General features: G+C 40.3%; 2 protein-coding genes across 2 annotated transcripts in view; both read left to right on the top strand.

Annotated features, from left to right (window-relative positions):
- Window positions 1–843: 843 nt before the first annotated feature.
- LOC101853844 lies at window positions 844–10,184 on the top strand. The gene is made up of 2 exons (XM_005094564.3): window positions 844–4,781; window positions 9,424–10,184. The coding sequence occupies exons 1-2, from the start codon at window positions 844–846 to the stop codon at window positions 9,911–9,913; spliced, it is 4,428 nt and encodes a 1,475-aa protein (XP_005094621.3). The 3' UTR covers window positions 9,914–10,184.
- Window positions 10,185–16,935: 6,751 nt separating this feature from the next.
- The window catches only part of LOC118477402, a 6,720-nt gene continuing 667 nt past the window's right edge, over window positions 16,936–22,988 (top strand). Inside the window, exons 1-2 of the mRNA XM_035968802.1 lie at window positions 16,936–17,302; window positions 22,180–22,409. Coding sequence (XP_035824695.1) covers window positions 17,173–17,302; window positions 22,180–22,409 — 360 coding nt within the window. The 5' untranslated portion in view covers window positions 16,936–17,172. The remainder of the gene's footprint in view (window positions 17,303–22,179; window positions 22,410–22,988) is intronic.

Consider the following 22,988-nt stretch of genomic DNA (forward strand, 5'->3'; position numbering starts at 1 on the left):
ATCTCCCCTTCTTCTTTTTTATGTTTGTTACTCTCATGTAACACCTCTAGACTAATCTTCTGGCGCTCTCTCTCTCTCTCCGATAGCACACTAGTGTCAGGGGGAAATCCCCCATTAAGAGATGTTTCAATTAATAATTAAGATCCCCCGAGAAGCCATTAAATCAGTAGAACCCCATTCTCCGTCACCTTTGGGAATACCCTCGAGTTAGGACCAATAGAAATACTTTAAATATTAATGCGAGTTAGCTGCCTGTCATTTATTGGTTGTATAAAGAAGTGCAACAAATAGACCTCGTCTATAGTGTAGAGCTCTTGTTTTCTGAGCAGGGTGCAGTTTCGTGTGAGGCTTTCAATAAGCCTATCCCTCAAAGCTGTACAGTCTTTCCGAAAAGGTACCCACAACACCACTCTAACAGAGAGCATTGTTCAGGCGTTTACTTAAATGCATTTCAAAATAAAACAGTACGACCATTTCGACTGAACTAAATCCAGAAGACACATAAACACTGCAGTTCTTACCGATATGTGCTCAAGAATATAAGGATGTATGGTGTCATCGATGCAAAACTAAACGGCTTACTTAAGAGCTCAACTGAAGGTGTGTTTCAGAGAAATCTTTGCTACCAATCTTTGCATGCAAGATACGCCGCTCCCTAAAGTAGTTGTTATCTGGCAGTGATGTAAATGTTTCACTGGACCTTTCAGTTGTAGGTCAAATATTGTATCATAGTAAATAATCTTTTTGGTTCAGATTTCAGTGAACATTGTCCTCTTTCTCGAGATGGAAAGACCAATAATAACTGTGTACTTTATAATAGCGACAGGTTGCTTAAATAGCAGTATGTTTGACCGTGTGACTGTGAAAGGAGGGATACAAAGTTATAGACCTGTCAGAAATACTCCTGGTGGAGGTAATTCGGGACCAACATCTAACACGTCCGTGATCTTTGCGAGCCGTGTGACATCAGAGCGGTCACTCGCTGCAACATCTGCCTGGCTAAACAGGAATCTGCCTCAAGCCGAGAAGAAGAGAAGCAAAAGATCATTCTCAACCAAGACCAGTGTTTCCAAAAAGTGCATGGTTGACCACGACAACAGCACTGGTTTCATCTACAACGGAGTTGAACGTTCCTACCTCGCCTCTTATGATCGTTGGGTTGATGGCTATATCGAATTTTACGTTAGAGTAGACCGTTTGTGCGGTTCCGACGCAGGACTCGTTGTCCAAGCGGAGGACGGAATCCTTAACTTCCAGACCCCGTGTTGTGCCACGAAATGTGATTTTGTGATGGAAATTCTATCTCCTCCTGGAAAAGACATGTTAATCGAATTTCTTGAATTCAATATACCATCCACTTCTCTCGTCGAGGCAGATGGGACTCTTAATTGCAAAGATGCTTTCGTGTCTTTTCCTAACGAGCTGTTAGAGTTCTGCGGTGATATGACGCCCAAACCTTTTCGAGCAGTCCCTTCCAATGGGCGCTCGGTGGAGATAAAAGTTCAGACTGGCACACGTCTCTGGTGCGACGACAACTTGTCTTTCTCGCTGAAATATCGAACGTGTGAGCCCATGAGGCAGGGGGTAGAGGCAGACAAGTGCTGGTCTCAACATACAGTTTTCCAAGAAGTTCAGACTGGGTTCATCACATCTCGAGGATACAGGGACGATGGAAGTGCTGGCGCTGCGTGTGAATGGCAGATCCAGGTGTCAAACGACAGTATTCTTCAGTTGTCATTTGACGTGGATCAAGATGGTAGCAGTATACAATCCTTAACGATTTCAACAACGGGACGGCGCTCTGACATAGAGGGGAGCGACAGTTTGGAAGTAGTTTTTCCTTGGGACGAGCGTCGTGTACAGAATGGACATCTCCTTACCCTTCCCAGCAACAGTGCGAGAGTTGTGTTTCGTTCAGACATTGGAATTGCAACTGACCTCGGCTTCAAGATAACATACAAAGCTGTAAGTAAAGATGCATACATCCCAATACTGAAGGGATTCACACTAAATTGCACGGGAAACGAGCACTCAATTCCACAAAGCATGCTTTGTGACTACCATGCCGACTGTGTGGGGAGGGAGGACGAGAGAAACTGCTCTTACGTCAATGAGACTTCCTGTCCGGGAGGTTACGTCTTTGGCTCAAGCTGTTACTATCTCCGGCGTGTATCTAGGCGTCAGCGAATGACGTGGCAGAAAGCAGAGGACCTGTGCGTGCATGAGTATAACGGCCATTTAGTCACGCCAAACTCACAAGAAGAGCTGGCTATGCTTTCGGAATTGGTTGCTGCGAACTTCTCCTTTTGGAGAGCCTGGTATCTAGGCATCCGTCAGATCACCTTAGATGAGGATCCTGTGTACGGCAAACTGTACCAGGGAGTGGATGGAACCACCATCTTTAATGGGTTCAACAAGCACTTTGGCTCAGATGTCCCTGTATGCACTGTGTGGGATTTCACCAAAAACCAAAGGGAAATGTTCAACATGCCGTGCAACTCAATTTGGCTAGGAATCTCCTTCTTCGGCCATTCGTTCTCTATAGAGAAAGTCCATATCGTTTGTGAGGTGAAGAACAATATACAGGAAACACATCCCATAGCATCACCATCGAGTTCAGTCTGGACAGACAAGATTGAAACGTTTCAATGCGTGAGAAGTGAGGAAAGAATATTTTTATCCAGACAATGCGACAGGATTGTTGACTGTTTTGACGGAAGTGACGAAGAGGACTGTCCTGATCAGACTGAAGCGCCACCTGGCTATTTTAGCTGCAAGTCAGGAAGTCTTCTCTGGTACTCGCACGTCTGTGACGGAATCAAGGACTGCCCGGAGGAATCTGACGAGGAGTTCTGTCTCCCCGTGCCGGATGACGATCCCAGCATGGCGGTGTGCACCAATGGAATACCGGTGCCGTCATCGGCTTGGTGTGACGCGAGATTCGACTGTCTGGACGGTTCTGACGAACAGTTCTGCCGATCCTGCCAGGGCGGGGCAGTCCTGTGTCCGTCTGTAGGGTGCATGCCGCCTCACTGGGTCGATGATGACGCTCTAGACTGCCCCATCAAGGACACGAAGGGTCGGTGGATCGCAGAGCCCAGGTTTATCCAGCACACAACTCCCGTACAGCCGCCGCCTGGTGTTGTCCAGCCTGACGGTTACGGGAAAGTGACCATCCAGTCGTTGAGTGATAGACAACCGTGTCCGCCAACTCACGCCCAGTGCCCCAACGGTTACTGTATCCCTATCTACATGTTGTGTAACGGCCACAAAGATTGCCCAGAGGGAGAAGACGAGCTGACTGAGACATGCCAGTCTTTCTGTAAAGGTCGCTACAAATGCCACAAGACGTCCATCTGTTTACCCGACGTATACGTGTGTGATGGGTGGTTCCACTGTCCATTTCAAGACGACGAGGCTTTTTGTGGTAACAACGATACATGTCCCCACGGCTGTATGTGCTCAGGGAAAGAAATGAACTGCCACACAGTTTCTCCATTCCCTGATATAGGTCGTGTGAAACGACTGAATATCTCTAACACCGTTGTGCATGACATCTCTGTCATCAACCCAAACCACCACCTAATCGCTTTAATTGCTCGGAACTGCCATCTACACCAGCTGGTAAGACTAAATATGGTAAACCTATACATGTTAGACTTAAGCGATAATCTCTTGGAGCTTATAGATTTGCAAACGTTTGAAAAGGCCTCCAACCTACGACAGCTATCTCTGGCTAGAAATAACTTAGCTGAAGTGGATTTACAATCTGTCAGATTGTTGGTAAATCTGGAGAAGCTGGATGTTTCTGGAAACCCTTTTGTGAGATTACGATCGTCTTTTTTAACGGGCTGCCAGAAACTGAAAGTGTTACTCCTGGAGGATATGGGCATCACAAACGTAGACTTGGCAGCGTTTGCTGGACTCTCGGAGCTACAGGAGCTGTCTATGAGAGGAAACCCCATCGTGAAATTCGAGGAAACTATCTTGTCCAGTCTGCCTCGTCTGTCTCTGCTGGAAACTGACAACTATAGGCTTTGTTGTGCCAGCATCATCCCAGACTCGCTGTCCTTGGGAACGTGTGAAGCTCCAACAGATGAGATCTCTTCTTGTGAGGACATCCTCCGCACGCCCTTCTTCCGAGCATTCCTGTGGCTCATGGCAAGTTTGACAGTCTGTGGGAACAGCGCTGTTCTCGTCTACAAGTTCTGTGTAGAACATAGGCCCTCCCATTTGGGCTACAACACGTTCATCACCAGCCTCAGTGCCTCCGATCTTCTCATGGGCATTTACTTAGCCATCGTGGGAACAGCCGACCACCTGTTCAGAGGCCGCTACTTGGTGGAAGCAGACAACTGGAAAAACTCCAGCTACTGTTCCTTAGCCGGATTTCTTTGCTTAATGTCCAGCGAGATTTCGGCCATCACAATCTGTCTGGTCACTCTGGACCGCTACTTAGCCCTGGCGTTCCCACTGACCAATGTCAACATGACCCAAAAGAAGGCTCGGCTGGTCGTGATGGTCACCTGGATGACCGGTTTTATGTGTGCTGGCGTGCCTCTATTACCCCCATTGTCTCACTGGGACTTCTACTCCCAGAATGCCGTATGTGTTCCTCTGCCCATCACCCGCGCCAGTTTCCCCGGCACAGACTACGCCTTTGCTGTCTTCATCGTCTTCAACTTGGTCATGTTTCTCAGCATCGCTCTTGGCCAGGTGCTCATTTTCCGGGCGGTTAGAGCCAGCAGTCAGAAGTTCAAGAACTCTCTATCTGGCCGAAGGTTTGTACCTTAGGATTTTTATTTTGTTTTGCTTTCTTATAAGTTCGTTTTATAAGAGTTAACACCATACAAAGGGTACCTAAGTCATTTGTATAGTATAAACATGGCCCAGTGTAAAGAAAAGGGAAGAAAATTTGAGAATAAAACAAAAATAAACAAAACGCTTAAGTAAAAATCATTTGTAAACTTTTGGGAGTAGTTGATCGTGTGTAACCTTCCAGTACGGGGGCAAAAAATGGTTCAATTTATTGTGCTAAGAATGATTGCAGGGTTTCCATGAAATTGTGGGAAAATGGGGAGGGGGAGGGAAGGGTTCAAAAGAAGTGTACAACTGAAAAGGACAGAAGGAATTGGGCACAATTTATTAAAAACTATATATCACAACACTGCATAGATTATTTCTAAGGCAGCACGCTATTGCTCTGATAGGTCACTTGGGTTAATAAAGGGGGGGGGGGGGGGGGGGGAGACCTGATAAATATTGGTAGCACGAAAAAATTCACACGAAATTCGTTTTAAAATAATTTCAATTACTTTTTTCTCTAATGGAAGCTTATATACTAAGCTTTAAATTCAGACTAAATTCTTTTGTATATGAACTGAACTCAGTGGAAGTGGTAAAAATGAAAAAAAAAATGAAAAGGTGCAAATTCACATCTTAAAAATGGGAGAGCTTATTTAGGACACATAATTAATTATGGCCTATATACCGGGACGGCCCCCAGGTATCCTTATTGAGGCCATAGCTCAAACTACCCTTTTCACACGACTGACTTCGTTCCTCTTTCGCAACGTTGCACCTTTGTCATAATTTAACGCAGTTTTATCATAAGTGCATAACTTAAAATATTAATCATTAGCGTATAATGAAAATAGTAGGCCAGATTTTTTCTTTCATGGAGGAGCAATAGCTAGGCTACCATTTTGGCATACTTTGGATGGACAAGTGAAAAGGTCAAATCCTCCAAATGGACTTCCGGGTTAAATTTGGTGTATAAAAAAGCGTGTACACTTGGTGCTCGACGGCACTCTGTCGTAGTAGTAGTAGTAGACAGTTTAGTAAACGTGCGCGCGGCAGGGCGAATCGGCCTCGATACGCCCGTTACACTTTTGTGATTGGCCGTGAAATCTCGCGTTTTGATGGGTCTAAACAACTCACAGTTTTGTGAATTGCACTGTCACATCCGACAGGCCTATATCTTTTTAAAAGGAAAAGAAAGATGTCCAAAATAGTCGTCTTTGCGTGAAAATCGATTTGGTAGAACTGGAAATACTTGCTTCTGAAAACAAGGCAATTTTTTACAACGCGATAAAATAAAGACTACCTGCTGAAACTGCAAGAAGTATTAGTATTATTCATTCCATCCAGCATCTCTTGACACCTGAGCTGTATAGGTTGAAGTTTTCACTTGGCTAATAATCGGGCTTTCCGTAAAATTGCATATAAAAGCCGAACCCCCTAATCGGCCGGTCAGCGACCGGGCGCCCCCGCTCTCCCCCTGCACACTGCGATAACATACCGGGTTGCAAAAGTTCTGTCACGCCCATTATATTACGATAATTTTCGGTATAGCGTAAGAATTGCAGTAAAAGTTAAAAGTATGGTTTGTGGGACTTATGAGACTTCTTGTGCAAGAGCAAACCAAAGAAATCCTAAACCGGAAGTAGTACGTGGACAAAGTGTTAGTATTGAGTTCTCTCGGTCTGTGTTGAAATCAACGCTTCCTAAACACCAAAGTTGTTTTGAATCACGTAGACAATGTGCAAACAAACCTTACACACTATGAAATTCCGTGCTTTTTAACGGTTGGGTGCTTTTTTTCTCCTGTTTTCTAAAGTAAAAAAAAAGATAAATTCAGAAAATAAAGGGGCTGTGTGTATAATACATTCTTTAATTGCACTTTCTGCTTTTGCAAGACACGTAAACGTTTGCAGGGGAACCATCTAACGCTTGAACAAACGTTTTAACACCACTATAACTGCCCAGGACAAGCCGCGACGTAGCCAACCAAGGGCGACAACTCGACATCAGAATTGAGTTATTGTCAACACCCATGTACAAAACCCATTCCAACTTAGTGCAGAGACTGGCAGGCACTTTGGACTGTCTTGAAACATCATTATTAGACATTTATAAGATAGTGGATTATGTGATTATCGCCCTTCATATGGAGCCATTCTAACCATGTTTCATAGAAGAAATCGACAAATTTTGGCACAACAACATTGTTGACGAAACTAAAGACGTTGGTAAAGTTTTTAATTCGTCGCATTGATGGAAGAGAAAAGGTGTTTAAAAGAAGAGAACAGAAATTTCACAAATCCAGCGTCCCCCAAGAGGCCCGAAGGTGGCAGAAATGACGTGATGGTAGGGGGTGGAATCTCTGCTTTTTATCTTTTACATTTAGTTACTTTTCAAAGCAACCTCAAATGACAGTATTGTTACGAAATGCTTCGTCACGGTGACTACGCTACATGGCACAGATGATGGAATCTGTTAACAAGACAACTCCCTACCACAAATGGCTACGATCAATGAAAACTTCTTCCAAACTCGTCAAATCGTTGTTCTGGACTGGCCTGCAAGACCAACAAGCCATAACCCCACAGAACATCTGTAAGATGACTTTGACAGAGGATTAGAAACAGGCCGCACTCCGTACAAACTGGTCAGGAACTGAAGACTGCACTTCACAAGGAATGGCAGAGGATTCTTCAGATGAACATAAGGACTGCAATTCAGTCAATGAACAGATGTTTTGTATCAGTAATTCAAGCTGAAAGAGGCCACACGCCATCATACTGAGCAAACTTTGATTTGGATTTTGCAAGAGTCAGTGTGAATAAAATTATCTCCCTTGAATAAGGAAAGACATTTGTCAATTCTTTTTATGTCACATTGGCAGAAAATTAAATGAATATAGATCGCGTGTACCAAATTTCTCTTGGCTATGTTGAGCTGTAAATGAGTCGTTGTATTTTTAACGTGAGTGTGACAGAACTTTTGCAACTCGGTATATGTTGCTTCGGCATCGCATTTATTCAATACTATTAGAAATCTAATACGTGCAGCTAAGGAAATTGTGATGTACTGACTGATAAAAGAATTAACAATTTAAAATTGTACCATATTTCAAATAATATTTGGCTTTTGAATAGTGCAGATGATATCTAAATATAAATTCCCTGTCTAGAATTAGTAGCTGTAGGCTAGAGGCAGCCTGAGAACTTAACATTTGCTTGATCTAACTTATTAGGCTGTGACTTTGGGCTTTGGATTTGAACTAAAACTTGAAATGCACAGTTCTAGTTAATTTTAGACCCCGCATTTAACTATATTAAAGATTTTCCTGAGTTAGTAATAACAAATCTCATCATGACAATAACTTTTACTTTTGTTAGATCCAACTTTTTTTCTCATCTGTATTGCGCAAACTTACTACATGTCGTAGAGAACAGAGTACATGTATATAAGCCTCTGCTCAGTCTTTCAGTTTCAGTAGATAATAATTTTAGGTTATTATTTTCTGGATATTGTTACTTTTTTACAGTATCAAATTGTGCCCTTTTTCTTTTATAAGAATAGCTTTATCAGGGGACTTTTTAGACAGCTAGCTAGTCTCTGGTTTGATTTTTAAAAAATTAAAATTGTGCTAATCAATTAAAATTTCTAATTGACAATAACTTGAGAAATCAATACAGTTTTCAATAATTTTGAAGAAAAATATGTGAAAAATAAATAATGAGGAAGATTAAGTCCAAAAAATTGTTGTGCAAGTGAATAAAAAAAGAATATCATAAGATTATTTTGTTGTTTTCTGGCTGTCTTTACGCAGCTCATTAAATGTTCCAGTGGGCCTACTACTATGTCTCGGAAGAACATTTTGCTTGACTTCATATACTTTTTATGTACATGTACTTGAAAACATAAAATATACTTTCACACAAATGTATGCTCAATACTTTGGAAAAGAAAAATGGGGCGCTGACTTATGATCATTTTTTTAAACAGAGTCCGTTTTATGATGAGAAGAGCGCTAAAAAACAAATTTAAAAAAATTAAGAATGATCATAAAATTATGAAATACTGCTTAGTTGGCTTACTCTTTAATATTTATGAGCAGTTAAGAAATACAAAGAGAATGATGTAGGATTAGTCTAGATATGAGAATTAGAAGTAAAGATATTTTCTAAATTGTCCGGTTATCCTTGCGGGTGATATTAAACCACCCCCCAAAGAATGTATGAGAATGGTCAAGGAATAAGGGAGATATCGCGCGCCCACAGTTAAAAAATTCTGATTTTCGTACAAATAAAAATTGATAATAGACAACAGGACATGAAATAATCACACCTAGGTAAAAGAAACAAATTCATTTAAAAAAACGTATCAACTGATTTTAAAAATGTAAAAACCAAAATAAACTAGAATGATAAATGCCCCCTCTTACATAAAATTTAAATTTCACTCGTGATTCAGTAATTTTGACTTTTATCACCCCCCCCCGCCCCCTTCACCACACACACACACAAACACACACACCTTAAACCAGAATACAAACAATAAAAACAACAACAAGAACTTGGACCATGATTCAACACAGGGTAACTCGATAAAAATATCTGCCTTGGTTTTTTTCAGAGAACAAGACGCTGCCATCGCTAAGAAACTGGCTCTGGTTGTCGTAACGGATTTCCTATGCTGGTTTCCAATTGGAGTCATGGGTCTCCTGTCCAAGGTAGGAGTTCCAATTCCAGGACAAGCGAATGTGGTCTCTATCATCTTTATCCTGCCGCTGAACTCAGCTCTTAACCCCTACCTGTACAGTGTGACGACCATCAGACAGAAACTGAAAAAACGCAAGAAGGAACAGACGCGGAGAGGAAGCGGCCTCGGAACCACCACTACGAGCAAAGATAGACGCACAACAGGAAGTTCTAGTCAGGGTACACAATCCGAATCTAGCAAAGTTAGATCTTCTATGACTCGTTCTCGGGATACCGGTCCAAATACCGCCTCGAAATGTCTCGACAAGTTGCGAGTCTGTTTGAAGAGCGGGGATATCTCGGCTGCCACTGTGAAAAAGATCCTATTTCGATTTCAAATGAGCAGTACTCAAACTCTTCAGTAATACCTTCAACAGGGAAGAAGACAAATTTACTCTAGTGCTTGGATTTTTAAAAAAGGAGCTGACACGCGAACATAGTTATGAGAAAATGTCAAATATATTCATAATATTGTTTAAATAAAATAGTAGCAAAGATAGTAAATTCTTTTTCTTTTTTAAACAATTTTATTTGCGAAAAGAAATGCCTTCAAAACGATTTATTATCCCTGACGGCTACCTCTTATCGAGAAGAAAACTGGTTGCCTTGGACAGGCAGATGTCTTGCACGATGTAATTTTAATGTACAACAAAAAATGATGAGGGATCTCAAGCTTTACAAAAGGGGTGCAGGGTGCAAATATGTAATCTGTCACTCTCATAAACGAAAAAAAATAAAAATACATTCTTCAAAATTGTTTCGAAAAAAAAAAGGAAACTAATGTTTCACATGCATGACTACAAAATAGCAGAAATCTTAATGCTTTTGATCCTTCATAAAATGATTGGTATTATGTTGTAAAACGAATTTATTAAACCAAAGTGTACCTAAGCATGCTAGCAAATCAAGTGTGTTGCAAAGTTACCTAAAGCGACCGATGAACGTGTTTTTTCAAAAAGTTTATGCAAGTCGTTCACCCCTCCGACAAGAAGGGCCACGCAACTTAACAAGAACTTGGAGAGTCTGTGAGGAGACACAACTTTGTATTATGATACGTGCGTCACTCGACTTTTTGTTCCAGTTATAAAATTATTAATTAACCTAAGCTCAAAACAAGAGAAAAGCTCTTGCCAAGGTAAAGCAAAGACTGCTGACAATAAATACCTGGATGGCGTTAAACAGGTCCTACTGAAGAATGTATAATATCAATATTAACAACAGAAACCAACCCACCTTGTCTTTGAAAGAACACTGCACCTCTCCTCAACTTCTAACGATACAAGAGGGAAGATAAAATAAACGTATTTAATGAGAATTTTTTAAAGAAAATGTATGTGTTTGTATGTATGCATGCTTGTATGTATGAGTGTATGTTTGTGTGTGTGTATGTGTGTGTGTGTGTGTGTGTGTGTGTGTGTGTGTGTGTGTGTGTGTGTGTGAGAAAGAGAGAGAGAGAGAGAGAGAGAGAGAGAGAGAGAGAGAGAGAGAGAGAGAGAGAGAGAGAGAGATAGAGAGAGACGGTGTGCCTGTACGAGCATCTGTGTGATTGTATTAGAAAGGGCAACCTGCAGAATGGCAAATCACCATTGACAAAATTAAATATTAACCCCTTCACAACCACACCGACTCTTTAATCCTGCCAGAGAGCCCAAACCGGTCCGAGCCACGCAGTAAAGTGGTAAACACTGAAAGATTTGCGCAACTTCCTGTTGCATAGTCTGGATTGGGCTGCAATCAAAATTGAGCACCGTGACAGCGATTAATTATTAGTGAGTTGTACAATCAATAGGCTAGCAGCCACCACCCCAACCCTAGTCCTTTCCTGACACATAAACATACCGACAGAGTCGAGTCATTTACCCCTCACCAGCCTCTGCTATCACCTAACAAGTCTCTTTCTCGCATTAATTTGGTGAGAGGTGAATTTGTCTACATGAAATGCGTTGTTGGCGCAAGAGTAGACTCACTAACCTCGCCTCGCCTTTACACCGTGCAAACGCCAAACAATTTTGGGGTGAGATATTTTCGGCAGTACTAGATTCATTTTTCACGCCTCGTTAGAACTAAATTTGATGCACAATGTTTAAGACTTAATGGAAGAATTGTAGGTAAAATGTCTTTACTTTGTATGATGATAAAACAATGATTTTCGGAAATTGGTTCTCCTCTTGTTCCAAATATTTTGGTTCGACGTAAAAAACGAGAAGTTTCAGGCCTTGTTTTTCATCTGCACGTATTTCATCCATTGAATGACGATATTCGCCATACTGTAAATTTAGGATGGGGTTAGTGGATTTTGTGCACCCAATAAATAGCAACATCAGGTGCTACTTTGATTACAAAATCTCTAAAAGATCATGCACTGAGGCACACCTTTTTTCGTCCATTTGGCAAACGCTTACATGTAATAAACGGAAACAAACGAGAGAGAGGTATCTATTCCGTCTCTGACAGCCCCCCTGCTAACCTCTCCTCTTGCTTGTACCTAATGGGGAGAGCTATGGGAGGGGAAAGTTCATGCAAGGTAACCCTACTCTGTAGACCCAATCATGAGATCTGGTCCAGGCATAATCCTGTTCTCGCATCAGGTTATGTGGCGGTCAGGTGGGAGATTTACTTCTGTTATATCACTAGGAGCCCATTATCATTGGGTTAACCGCCTAGCCTCGTTTGAAGTTAAGCCAAATGTAAATACGTTTAATTATTTGGAGGATGGTTTTGGTTTTTATTTTGGCCCTTAACTTAAAGCCCCACTGCACACACTGTAAGTCGCTGTAAGGGACCATAAGTTCTCCAGCGCGACATATTTCTAAGAGAGATACAAAAATGTACCAATATGCACCTGAAAGGACAGACAAACAATTCGAAAGTAACTCAGATTCGATCTCCAGACATCGGTCAGACAGATCAAACTCACATCATTATCCCCTTTGCCTTATCGTCCGGAAATTTGGGGGCGCAAAGGTGGAGGGGGGGGGGGGTTCTGATAGATGGCCACAAAGGCGATATTTCGTTATAATAATTTGAAGATGAAGATAACGTGACTTTTGTTTCTTAGCAATTATTGTTGGCAAGCTGTTAATTAATTATTTTTTAAACTAGGAGGGGAAAAAACTGTTTCATTTTTTAAAAAGCAATTGTACCTTTTTCATGATTTGTTGGGTTTTAAAAAATTTGTTTGTTTGTTTATTTATTTATCAACTTTTAGAGTTTGAAATTAGACTGAAAATGTTTCGTGAGCTAATGCAGCCGATACCATGGATAAAGACATTGCCCAAAAAAATGTATTTGACAATTTTTGGTTAAGTGCTTTTTTATGGAGCTCTGGCTTCCAAACAATATAACCAAACCAACGTCAGCGACACAGAATGTAGGTGATCACCTGGCTGTGTGTGTGTGTCTTTGAGCAAGACAAGTTATCCCGGATAAACACAGAAAGGACGCTATTTGTCTTTGGGTCCTTTTCGGTTGGTTTTTTTTAGATTTTTTTTTTTTGGTTTGTATTTTATATTTGTTGTATATTTTAATATTATCGCTATTCCAATTTTAACTTCTTGGGGAGAAAGAGAGAGAGAGAGGGGGGGGGGGGGGGGTCGACCAGAGACGCGTACATGTTAAGTTATCTGTATTGGTATGTTCTTGTGTACCTTTCCTCACTTTTTCATCTTCTTTTGCCGCTGAGAGTCAAGGATGTTGTGATGTTGTGATGTTGTGCGAAACTGATTTAAACACATTTGATGTAAATGTGTAGCATCGTGGTGAAATCAGGCGCTCGTTCGGATAATTTGAATCAAAGAAACCGACATTTTTTTGACGTCTTGGGCAATTATTTTCTGTATTCGTTGTGAGGGTCAAGCACCTTTAATATACTGTTAAAAACACATTTCTGCGTTGGCTTTACTGAAAAACATTGATTAAAGAAACACACACTCAAAAAAAGTAAATTTGCAGTTTCCAAGGACACTTTACCTTTCGAAGTCACCAAACTTTGGCGGAGATTTTCTCGTCAATTTTAACTTTCACAACAGGTGATCCCACTTGTTTCAATCTAAAATATCTCTACTTCTATTCAAGATAGATGGTAATTTTTCATCAAAAACAAAATAAACTAACAGGATTTAAGATGACAACAATAACTCTTCAAGCTCCAAAATTGACGAGCGCCTGATTCCATTTCGCCGTGCGTGACACGACTCATGACTGGTTCTATGCCGTGGCTTACTATTATTTTTTGTAACCGAAAACGCTATTTTGTAGTATTCTCGGGTTTTATTGTACAAGTATTTTCAAAAGTAAAAAAAAGTACAGATCTAAATATTAAAAATTTTTCATTCATTTGTTTTCTTTTTTCTCCCTATTGTTTCGCTGTTTGTACCTTTCCATATTGATATCTATATATTGTGCTGAATGATGTCTGCCTCTTACTGGATTCTGTGGGCACGAACATTGCACATTTAAAAAAATCGTGATGACGATCGATACGAATGACCCTGGTTCGAATTCTAAGCGGGGTGTCTCCGAACTTTCCACCTACTTGGCATTATTCGATAGGATTTATTGTGGACTTTGGAGATTCTATGTCCTGCCTGTTAAACAAACTTACACTTTTAGAAGACGGACGGCTAAAAGGGTTTCCGCAAAATAAAATTCATGTTTCTACTCTGCATGTAATGTCTGTTCTGAAATGGTTTGGGTAGGGGGGGGGGGTAGGGTGGGAGGGTCAATTTTGCTTCTCTTTTTGTTGTTGTTGTTGCTGTTGCTGTCGTTGTTGTCTTGTTATTGCTATTGTTGTTGTTGTTGCTGTCTTGTAATTGCTGCTGCTGTTGTTTGTTAAATATTGTTGTTGTTTTTGTTGTTTTATAATAAATGTTGAACGACCTTAAAGCGTGAACTTTTCGGGAATGTAGTTGTCACAAGTTAAGTTAAAGACACCACACATTCGATGCTAAGAAAACTCAAAATAAACCTCTTATTTAATTAACAAACACTTATTGTCTACGAGGAATGAAAAAAAAAACTTGATCTGTTCGTATATCGGTTTTGGAGTTTTCTCGAAAAGAAGATGCTCGCTGAAAAACAAACAATAGGTTTGCGACCGATCTGCTGGCTAGGTGCAGGCGTCCCTTCACAGGACGGAGGTCGGAACAGAGTGACAGGCAACAGGGCCGACATGGAGGAAACAACACATCCGATACTCCAAGAACTTGAAGATTGGCTACCGTAAACATGCTTGTTTTCACAGGATACACTCTACTCGGCTGTACTTTCTCTGATACAAGAGAATAGCCCAATATTATAATGATTTGTCTTGAAAAATGCAACAATTTGCTCAAACTGTTTGCTACTCATGCTGTTCTATGTGGGTGGTTAATGGGTGCTCTGGTGTGGTTTGCTGCTTCCTTCCTTTCACATTTCTCTCTTATCTCTCCTCCTTCTTTTTCGTATTTTTTACTCTCTTGTAACACCTCTAATCTTTGGCACTTATGTGACCTAATTGTGTTGCAAGTGCCATAAAATACTCACGAAAACTTTTTAAAAGCAGCTCTATGTTGCTATCTTCTGTTATATTTCTACTGCTCTTGGCGGTTTTTATGGCGTTTTTGCTAGAGGTGGTAACCAAGAACGTTAGGTTAGGATCTTTTCTTTCCAATAGCTTCCCGTGCTCAAAGAGTAGGAGTTTTACAGCAATGCGTTTTTTAGGAATCGTATTGTTTGCCAAAAGTTACCCTCGGTCTCTCAAAGCTTATCTTTATCCGTCTCAATACTATCCATTTGTAACAGCGTCTTCAAAGAATATAGGTCTATTCGTTTTCCGTGAATAATAACATGAATATTGTATGGATACTGTGCATCCTATCTGCGTTGTTCGTTCGTAACAGTAGAATACTTAACTTCAGTTTCAGTTCAGAGAGTACTACGAAGAGATGGCACAGGAAAAACAATTTTGTTGATTGTTTCTTGTTTTTTTTTCCTCTCTGAATTGTGAGTCCTCTGTATACCTAGACAAGTGCTTGTGACATTGATCAAGTGTGTTTGTAGACAGTGTGAATTCAAAGGAAAGGAATTTTAAAATACAACAAAGCGTGTTTTTGAAAGGAAGTAGAGGAGAAACAAAGAAAACTTAGAAGTCTAACTTACAACAACAACATAATACAAGAGAAATAAATAAAATATAGAGGATTAAAATAAGGTAGTGCAATGAATGCTTAAGGGCCTTTGGTTTTACCACATTTTAAGAGCAATGGTAACCGGTGGAATTCAGATAACAACTAACACGTTAAATATTATCGTTCGTAAGCTGTTCAAATGAACAAATCCCAGGAAGCAAAATGTTCTAGGTGAAAGATAAAAACTGTTACAATTCTTTTTAAAAGTAAACCTACGCTATAAATACCTTTCCTTGCTGTACAATTGGAATTTCAATAAAATATGTCATAAACATATGCAATTGATACCACAGGTTAATTAAGAGACTGCAATAAAAAAAAAAATTAAAACGTTTGTCTCAGTTCATCTGAATAGGTGGGTGTCGTTATGTTTTTGGACATGAAACATACAAGTTAATGCGTCTAAATCAGCAGTTTGATAAATCAGGATAAATATATAGACATCTTGCCCTGGAGCCTTGTCTGGCACGACCAAGGGGTTCATGTCCCATTCAACATTTTTAGGCTATGTTCACTCATCCCATTCAACATTATTAGGCTATGTTCACACCAAAAGTTCTGAGTTGAGCCGTGGCAGCGCTGTTGGCGAGCCGATGAAATGTGCACTCATTTTTTATTTCGTAGTAAGCAGAGTCTCGGCTTGGTTAGTAGTTTTTGGTCTGGACGTAGGCTAAGATAATTAAAGAGAAGGGGGCTTGCAAATTTGATCTAAAAACCAGTCTCCGAGTGAAATGGGTCAAGAGTCTTGAAAGGTCTCCAAACAAACCAACTTGAGGAATGTCGCCTTCAGACTCCAAGTATTAGAGCATTAAATTGCAGCCAAGGTTGTCACTAGCTGAACTATGGCAGACCCTCATCCTCTTCTAGTAGTAGTAGTAGTATAAGGTTTTACGGCGCTCGCAACTGCTAAGGTCATACGTCACTGTTGTCTGGTGAGGTCCAGATCATAGTCCTTTTCTCAAAATCCCCACTGTGCATCACAGTGATAGCATAACAAGATTAAACCTGTCCACAATGTCCACAAACAGAATGCTGCAACGGTGAAATGTAAAAAAAAAAAAATGAAATAAAATAAAATATAATAAAATAAAGTAAAATAAGTTAAAACAAAATAGAATGAAATAAAATAGAGTAAAGTATACTTAAATAAAATAGTTCTACACATGAAAAAAAACCCAGGAAGTCTCAGAATGAAAATGCTTAGTTATACAGTTATAACGCATCCTATTAGTTGGTTGGGGAAAATAAGACATTATCAGTGTTTGCAGTCTTCAATACGGTTAGTGTTGTGTTGGTGTTGTTGAAGTTGGTGTTGTCCAACAATGAAAACAAAATAATATAGAAAGACAACGCGGAATATCCTGGAACGACTTCAAATAAAATACGCATCCCTTCTTTAAGAACTGGACTGCTTCAGAAGAAAAAAAACAACAACAGCTCTCTCTTGAGTTGTCATTATGGCAAGGACTATTTGCACAATAGTAGAATTATGTGTTTATTTGTCAGCGTGCAGCCTGACTGTGACAGTCGCGTGGTCACGTGATCAACCCTGGGAGAGCATGTTCCATCGTTCAGCTGAGAGTGTTGGTGAGTTGTTAGAGGAATTTGCTGTTTTCTTTGTTTTTGCTCGCATTTGAACGCGCGGGACAAATTAATTCAAACGTTTTCAGTTTAGTAGGAATTAATTCTAAATTTTGCTCGGGTGGCAGCCAAAGCCTGCTCTTTTCGATTTTGGACCACCAAGGCTCTTCAATGTGTACAACTTGCACATGGGACCTCCAAGATTTTGTATCCATATCTGAGAAGGGTAGGTGTTTGATCTTGCTTACTACAAGATCAGGGCTGGGGCTGAAAGACAGCTGTCAAAACAGCCAAAGAGTAGCAGTAGAAAAGATGCAGAAAGAGTCAGGACCCAGAGAAGGGGGCAAAAAGGGGGGGGGGGGGGGGGAGAAGAGTCGTTTAGTTTCTCTAATCTATGAAATGCTTATGGCGGTGATTATGGTGTCGTTATGTTGGTTCTATTGCTGCGACTGATGTGACCACTTTGGCAACATCTCCACTGCTTTGTGGTGGCTTTGATCCACAAGAAATGGGGAAATACATGGTAACGCCCCTGTAACTGTCAACACTGTTAGACCATTTAAAAGGCGGGACCCCCAAATTTAATGTCTGTCTCTTAAAGGATCGAGCCAAATGGGAGATTCGTGTAAAATGCCTTTCCCAGGGACACAACGTCGGACTGAGCTTAGGCTCGAGCCCCGGAACCCGCAATCTGACGATTACGAGTCCGGTAGCCTAACCATAGTCTACCGGCGCTACTCCACGTGAAATACGTTTCAGAAGTAAAATTAGCCAGAAATGTATGTCAAAGTTTGGTGACTTCTACTGCCAGAGTGACCTTGAAAACTGCGAATTTACCCTTTACCTTATTTTCTTATTTTTTGTGTTTTTCAATATAATCCACACAGAGATGTATTCTAAAATAGAATAAATATGTTTAGTCCCCAAAAAGATTTTTTAAAATAAATAAAATTACGAAACAATCTTTTTTTTAATAGCCCAAATCGCTACCTTAGAATTACCAAAAACTAGGAAGAACCGTCCTAGTTTTTGGGATTACAAGTTCTATTAAGACTCCTTTGGCTATTCTAAGTTACGAAGACTATGATACCAGAAACTCAATGTGAGGCAGCGTGGTGGAATCAGGCTCCCGTCAAAATAATCAAAGTGAAAAAAATTGCATTTTTCCGCAGGTTTGTGAATTTTTTTAAAATTTTTGTTTTTTGGCTCAACACCTTTCATGCCCTTTAAAGAACTCATTTCTGTGTGGAATTTTCTTAAAAACGTTAATAAAAGGCACAAAAAATAAAAATTTTCAGTTACCACGGACTCTTAAGCTAAAGAAAAAAACTAATCTTTGGCGGCCATTTTCTAATTAATTTTACCTCTGAAAACAGGTGACCCCCACCCCCTTCATTCGCAAATATCTCGACTTGTATTCAAGATAATTGGATATTTTTTTCATCCAAATAAAGACAAGTGAACCCGCTTAAAGATGATACCAATAACCCTACATGCCAAAAAATTGACGAGAGCGAGATTCCACCACGCTGCGTCACAATTACTGAGTTCTATCTGCTCTATCATAATCGTAAGAATATTCGGGGTCATTATCAAGATATTCAAAGAGTGGCATTCGAAAACTCGTGGACATTTTTCTCAAAACTAGGTACTCAGGAGACAGGGTAGCGAAATGCTGGTCTCTTCCATTTTATTAAGTAAAAAAAAAATGTATTTATTATTTTTTTCCTTTCTAATTTTTTTTTGAGAGGGGGTGGAGGCGCCGGATTTCATCACAACTCCAATGACCACAAACATAATGGATGCCTCTGGGTGTACAAGGATCTGCTTGGGTGATACTAATAATAGGCCTACAATTATTGTAAACCGCACGGAGCATGTCGTAAAGCGTGAATATGTGCATAAGCTCTTTGTAAGGACATATCTTCTTCTTCTTCTTCTTCTTCTTCTTCTTCTTCTTCTTCTTCTTCTTCTTCTCCTCCTCCTTCTCCTCCTCCTCCTCCTCCTCCTCCTCCTCCTCCTCCTCCTCCTCCTCCTCCTCCTCCTCCTCCTCCTCCTTCTTCTTCTTCTTCTTCTTCTTCTTCTTCTTCTTCTTCTTCTTCTTCTTCTTCTTCTTCTTCTTCTATTATTATTATTATTATTATTATTATTATTATTATTATTATTATTATTATTATTATTATTATTATTACTACTAATATTATTATTATTATAACTAATATTATTAATTGAGATTACTTAGATTATAAAGAATGCATCATGACTGAAAAGACACTGAACACGCATATAAAAACTACGTGAATATATAAATAGATTCAAATGTGTGACATGCGTATTATCTTGTTAGTGGCAATATCAGGTTTGAAAAAAGAAAAAAGAGCTCACCTATTTGTGTTTATTCATGCACATGATTTGTGTACTTCGGTTTTAATGTTAAGCAAATTTGGTGATGAATTTTAGGTGGAACGCTGATTAACCATTCATAATTAAGATAATATCTCTTTAATTGCTGTCCACCCATAACAGGATGCCCCAATTTTCCTATTTCACGTGGTCCCATTCTCTTGACAGTGAGCTTAGCTTCACGCATGGCTTCACGCAACTAAAACGAATTTCCAATAAAAGCATTCTTCGCGTTGCATTGCTGCGTTGAAGAAAAAGCATTGGATTCCAATTTAACTACCTCTACTCACTGACACAACACATCAGCGCTTGCTTTATTGTATATCTGATCTCCGCACACAGAACACAAGGGAACACAGTACCGGTGGTACGCAAGAGATCACTCACAGTTAACAAGCTCAAAACTTAATCCAAGTGTACACACACAATCTAGGCTAAGCCCAATGACATCATCACAGTAACACGGCTTAAACCAAAGAAAAGAGATCCCAGAGAAAAAGGAGTTGGGGGGGGGGGGGGGGGGAGGTTGTGGTGGAAAGAGGGTGTGCTCAGTGTACGCTTTGGCCTGAGGCCTCGAGGGTGTGCAAATCTAGTATCAACCGTCAAGCGCACGTGACACGGTGCAGCTTTAGCTTCCGAGCCTAATAGGTCCATCAGTTTGTTTGTTTCGGCCTTGAGCTATGCAAGGTCAAGACCCCAGCCTGTAGGAACTATTCGCCAGGGTTTAAAGAACAAGACAGAATCATGAAATTTCATTCTTCCCGACGGAAGCAGCGCCTGATTGGACAACGCTTTAACGTAGTAAACATTAGTAGACACCCCCACTGATCAGATCACGTTTCGAGTTGTTATGCTTTAGAAGTTTCGTTTGGGTATTAGTGGAGTTTCACTTTCTTATCGGAATACAGGGTGATAAAAAAAAAACAACTTTACAACTTTTTTTTCTAAATATCTAGCACAAATTTGCACTAGAATGGCATAGATATATAATTCATTCAAAAGTTTTACATAAAATTCACACTCAAAAACTGTTTTTCGAAAACAGAAATGGCTTTAAAAAACACACCTCTATAAATGCAAAATGCACCAAATTAAAATATCTTGCAAGGAAAGTCATGAAATGATTGGTTAGTTTTTTCCTTTCCTTTCTTTTTGAAATCGAATCTTTCCATCTCTGTGACCTTTAAACAATATTTCTTTTCTCCTACAGAGTTAAACAATACATGTATTTATTTTTTCAATCCTGGAATTCCGAGAAGCAATGGTCTATATGTCCTAGTTTGGACTCGGCACGTTTTAACGCGTCGTTCGTAATTTGTGTGTGGTGGCCAAACACGAGGATCCCCTCCATCAAGCCACACACTGTTCAACTTGTTTCTTGAGACAATTAGAGGAGGGGGTGAGGTTGCCCAAATAGACAGCATTTATTGAGTTGGTATAACCTGAAAGGTGAATAATTTTGGGCTTTGCCAAGGAACCAAATGTTAGAAGATCGAGGAACCATAAACACATTGCTATCCTCTGATAGCTTCGCGAACAGGAACATGGTACAGTTGTAGCTGAAGATCTGCCTTGAGAATGCGGACCGTTGAGATGTAGGAAAGTCATTGCTGCAGACATCGTCTACGAACACACGTCTCATGCGGCTCATCTACTAAATTCTGCACCATGGTGACGTTTAAAGGGGTGTGAACGGTGTGTGTTGGACTTGAAGTGGTCGTTTTGTTTGGGAATTTTTAGTTCTGATTCTCTACATGTCCTAACTGATTGACCATTTCCACTCTTGACATCAAAGAAGGCCTTAAGGGCACTTGAACTTTCACATTATTTCCGTATCTTGTATGAAACTTACGAAATGAGTTGGTGGTGAGGAAATGTTCAATACAAAATGCTCTCTACTCTTTATTAATCCTAACCATGATCTCAGCAGGCTAAGGAAACTTGAGAAAAGCTATCTGTAAACTTATTTTGGTCTGTTGTTAGACTACTGTAGTTTGCAAAATGACGCAATCGTTTGGGTTTTTAGTGGTAGGCCTAATGCGTTTTGCTACAACAAATGGGGACATAGCTGAAAATGGACTGTTATTTTTTACTCGCTATGTGGAGCAAAGCTATTCTGTGGATTTGTCTAAAATGAATATTAGACAAACCCCTTTTGACTTCCAAAGGTTGTGTACAAATTTGAAACGCAAAACTTCTGTGTGGAGGATAATATTTTTTAAAAGTTGTACCGTTTTTTTGTTTTGTTTTTATGGATCAGTAGATCTATGCATTATTATGTTTGTCCCTTTAAAAATTGTGAAATGTTTTGTTTTTTATTTTTTTATTTTAGTTAGAGAAGTAAATTTTAGGTGAAGAATTGCAGGTTGGGCTGAAGCTGCAAGCACAGGACGCCATCGATTATTACTACTATCATAATCATCCTCATCGATATTATTATTATTAAGACGACTGCTCTCCTCTCGCTGCCCTCTGACCAGGCAACATCAGGCTAGGCTCACAACTCCACCAACAGCTCCACGCCAGAACGAGGAGAGCTGCAGCAGACGACGAGGCTGTCTGGCTTCCGGAGACATTGGCCTTTACGTTCAGCGTAGGTTCTGATGACGTCAAATTGAGCCTAGCAAGAAATGATTACGTACAGGCGTCACCGCCACTGTTCATCATCCGAGGAGGAAAGGTGGTTTTAGCGGATAAGAATCTGCAGCAGGTGAGTAGGTGGAGGGAAGCATTGGTTAGATTTTTATTTGTTTTACTAACTTTTCACTGGATTTGAGGGTTTGCTTAAATCATAGTGAGGTAATGTAAATGCCAGTTTAAAAGCAGGAGGAGCTCTTTGGCGTCAGTGGCCTAGTGGTTAGGCTCTCGGACTCGCAACCGTAAGGTCGTGGGTTCGAATCCCGTCAGGGGCCCGACGTTGTGTCCTTGGGAAAGGCACTTTACACGAATTTTCCTCACTTCAACCAGGTGGGAATGGGTACCCGGCTATAGACAGCGAAAGATCTTGTCAGTTTGTTAGTGTTTGAGCACTTTATCAGCTTCTTGAATTGTATGCTTCCCGGGAAGCTGAGAATGTTTCGTAGTGTTTTATGGTCTGCTGGGGTAATAATATAGTGTAAAGCGCATAGAACCTGCTGTTGAGCGGGGATATGCGCTATACGAATGCTATAAAAAAATTCTGTTCCATTTCACCCTACCCCTCCCTTTTATTCTGTTCTCTCTTTCTCTTTTTCTCCCCCCCCCCTTCTCCCCCCCGTCTCCTCTCTCTCTCTCTCTCTCTCTCTCTCTC

This window comes from Aplysia californica, unplaced genomic scaffold (genome assembly GCF_000002075.1).
Source record: "Aplysia californica isolate F4 #8 unplaced genomic scaffold, AplCal3.0 scaffold00084, whole genome shotgun sequence".
NCBI lineage: Eukaryota > Metazoa > Mollusca > Gastropoda > Aplysiida > Aplysiidae > Aplysia > Aplysia californica.

Bases quoted from the DNA above. Each gene is read 5' to 3' on its own strand.
- LOC101853844 (XM_005094564.3), top strand. From the start codon at position 844: ATGTTTGACCGTGTGACTGTGAAAGGAGGGATACAAAGTTATAGACCT. The intron at 4,782-9,423 runs GTTTGTACCTTA...GGTTTTTTTCAG, and splicing joins AACTCTCTATCTGGCCGAAG to AGAACAAGACGCTGCCATCG.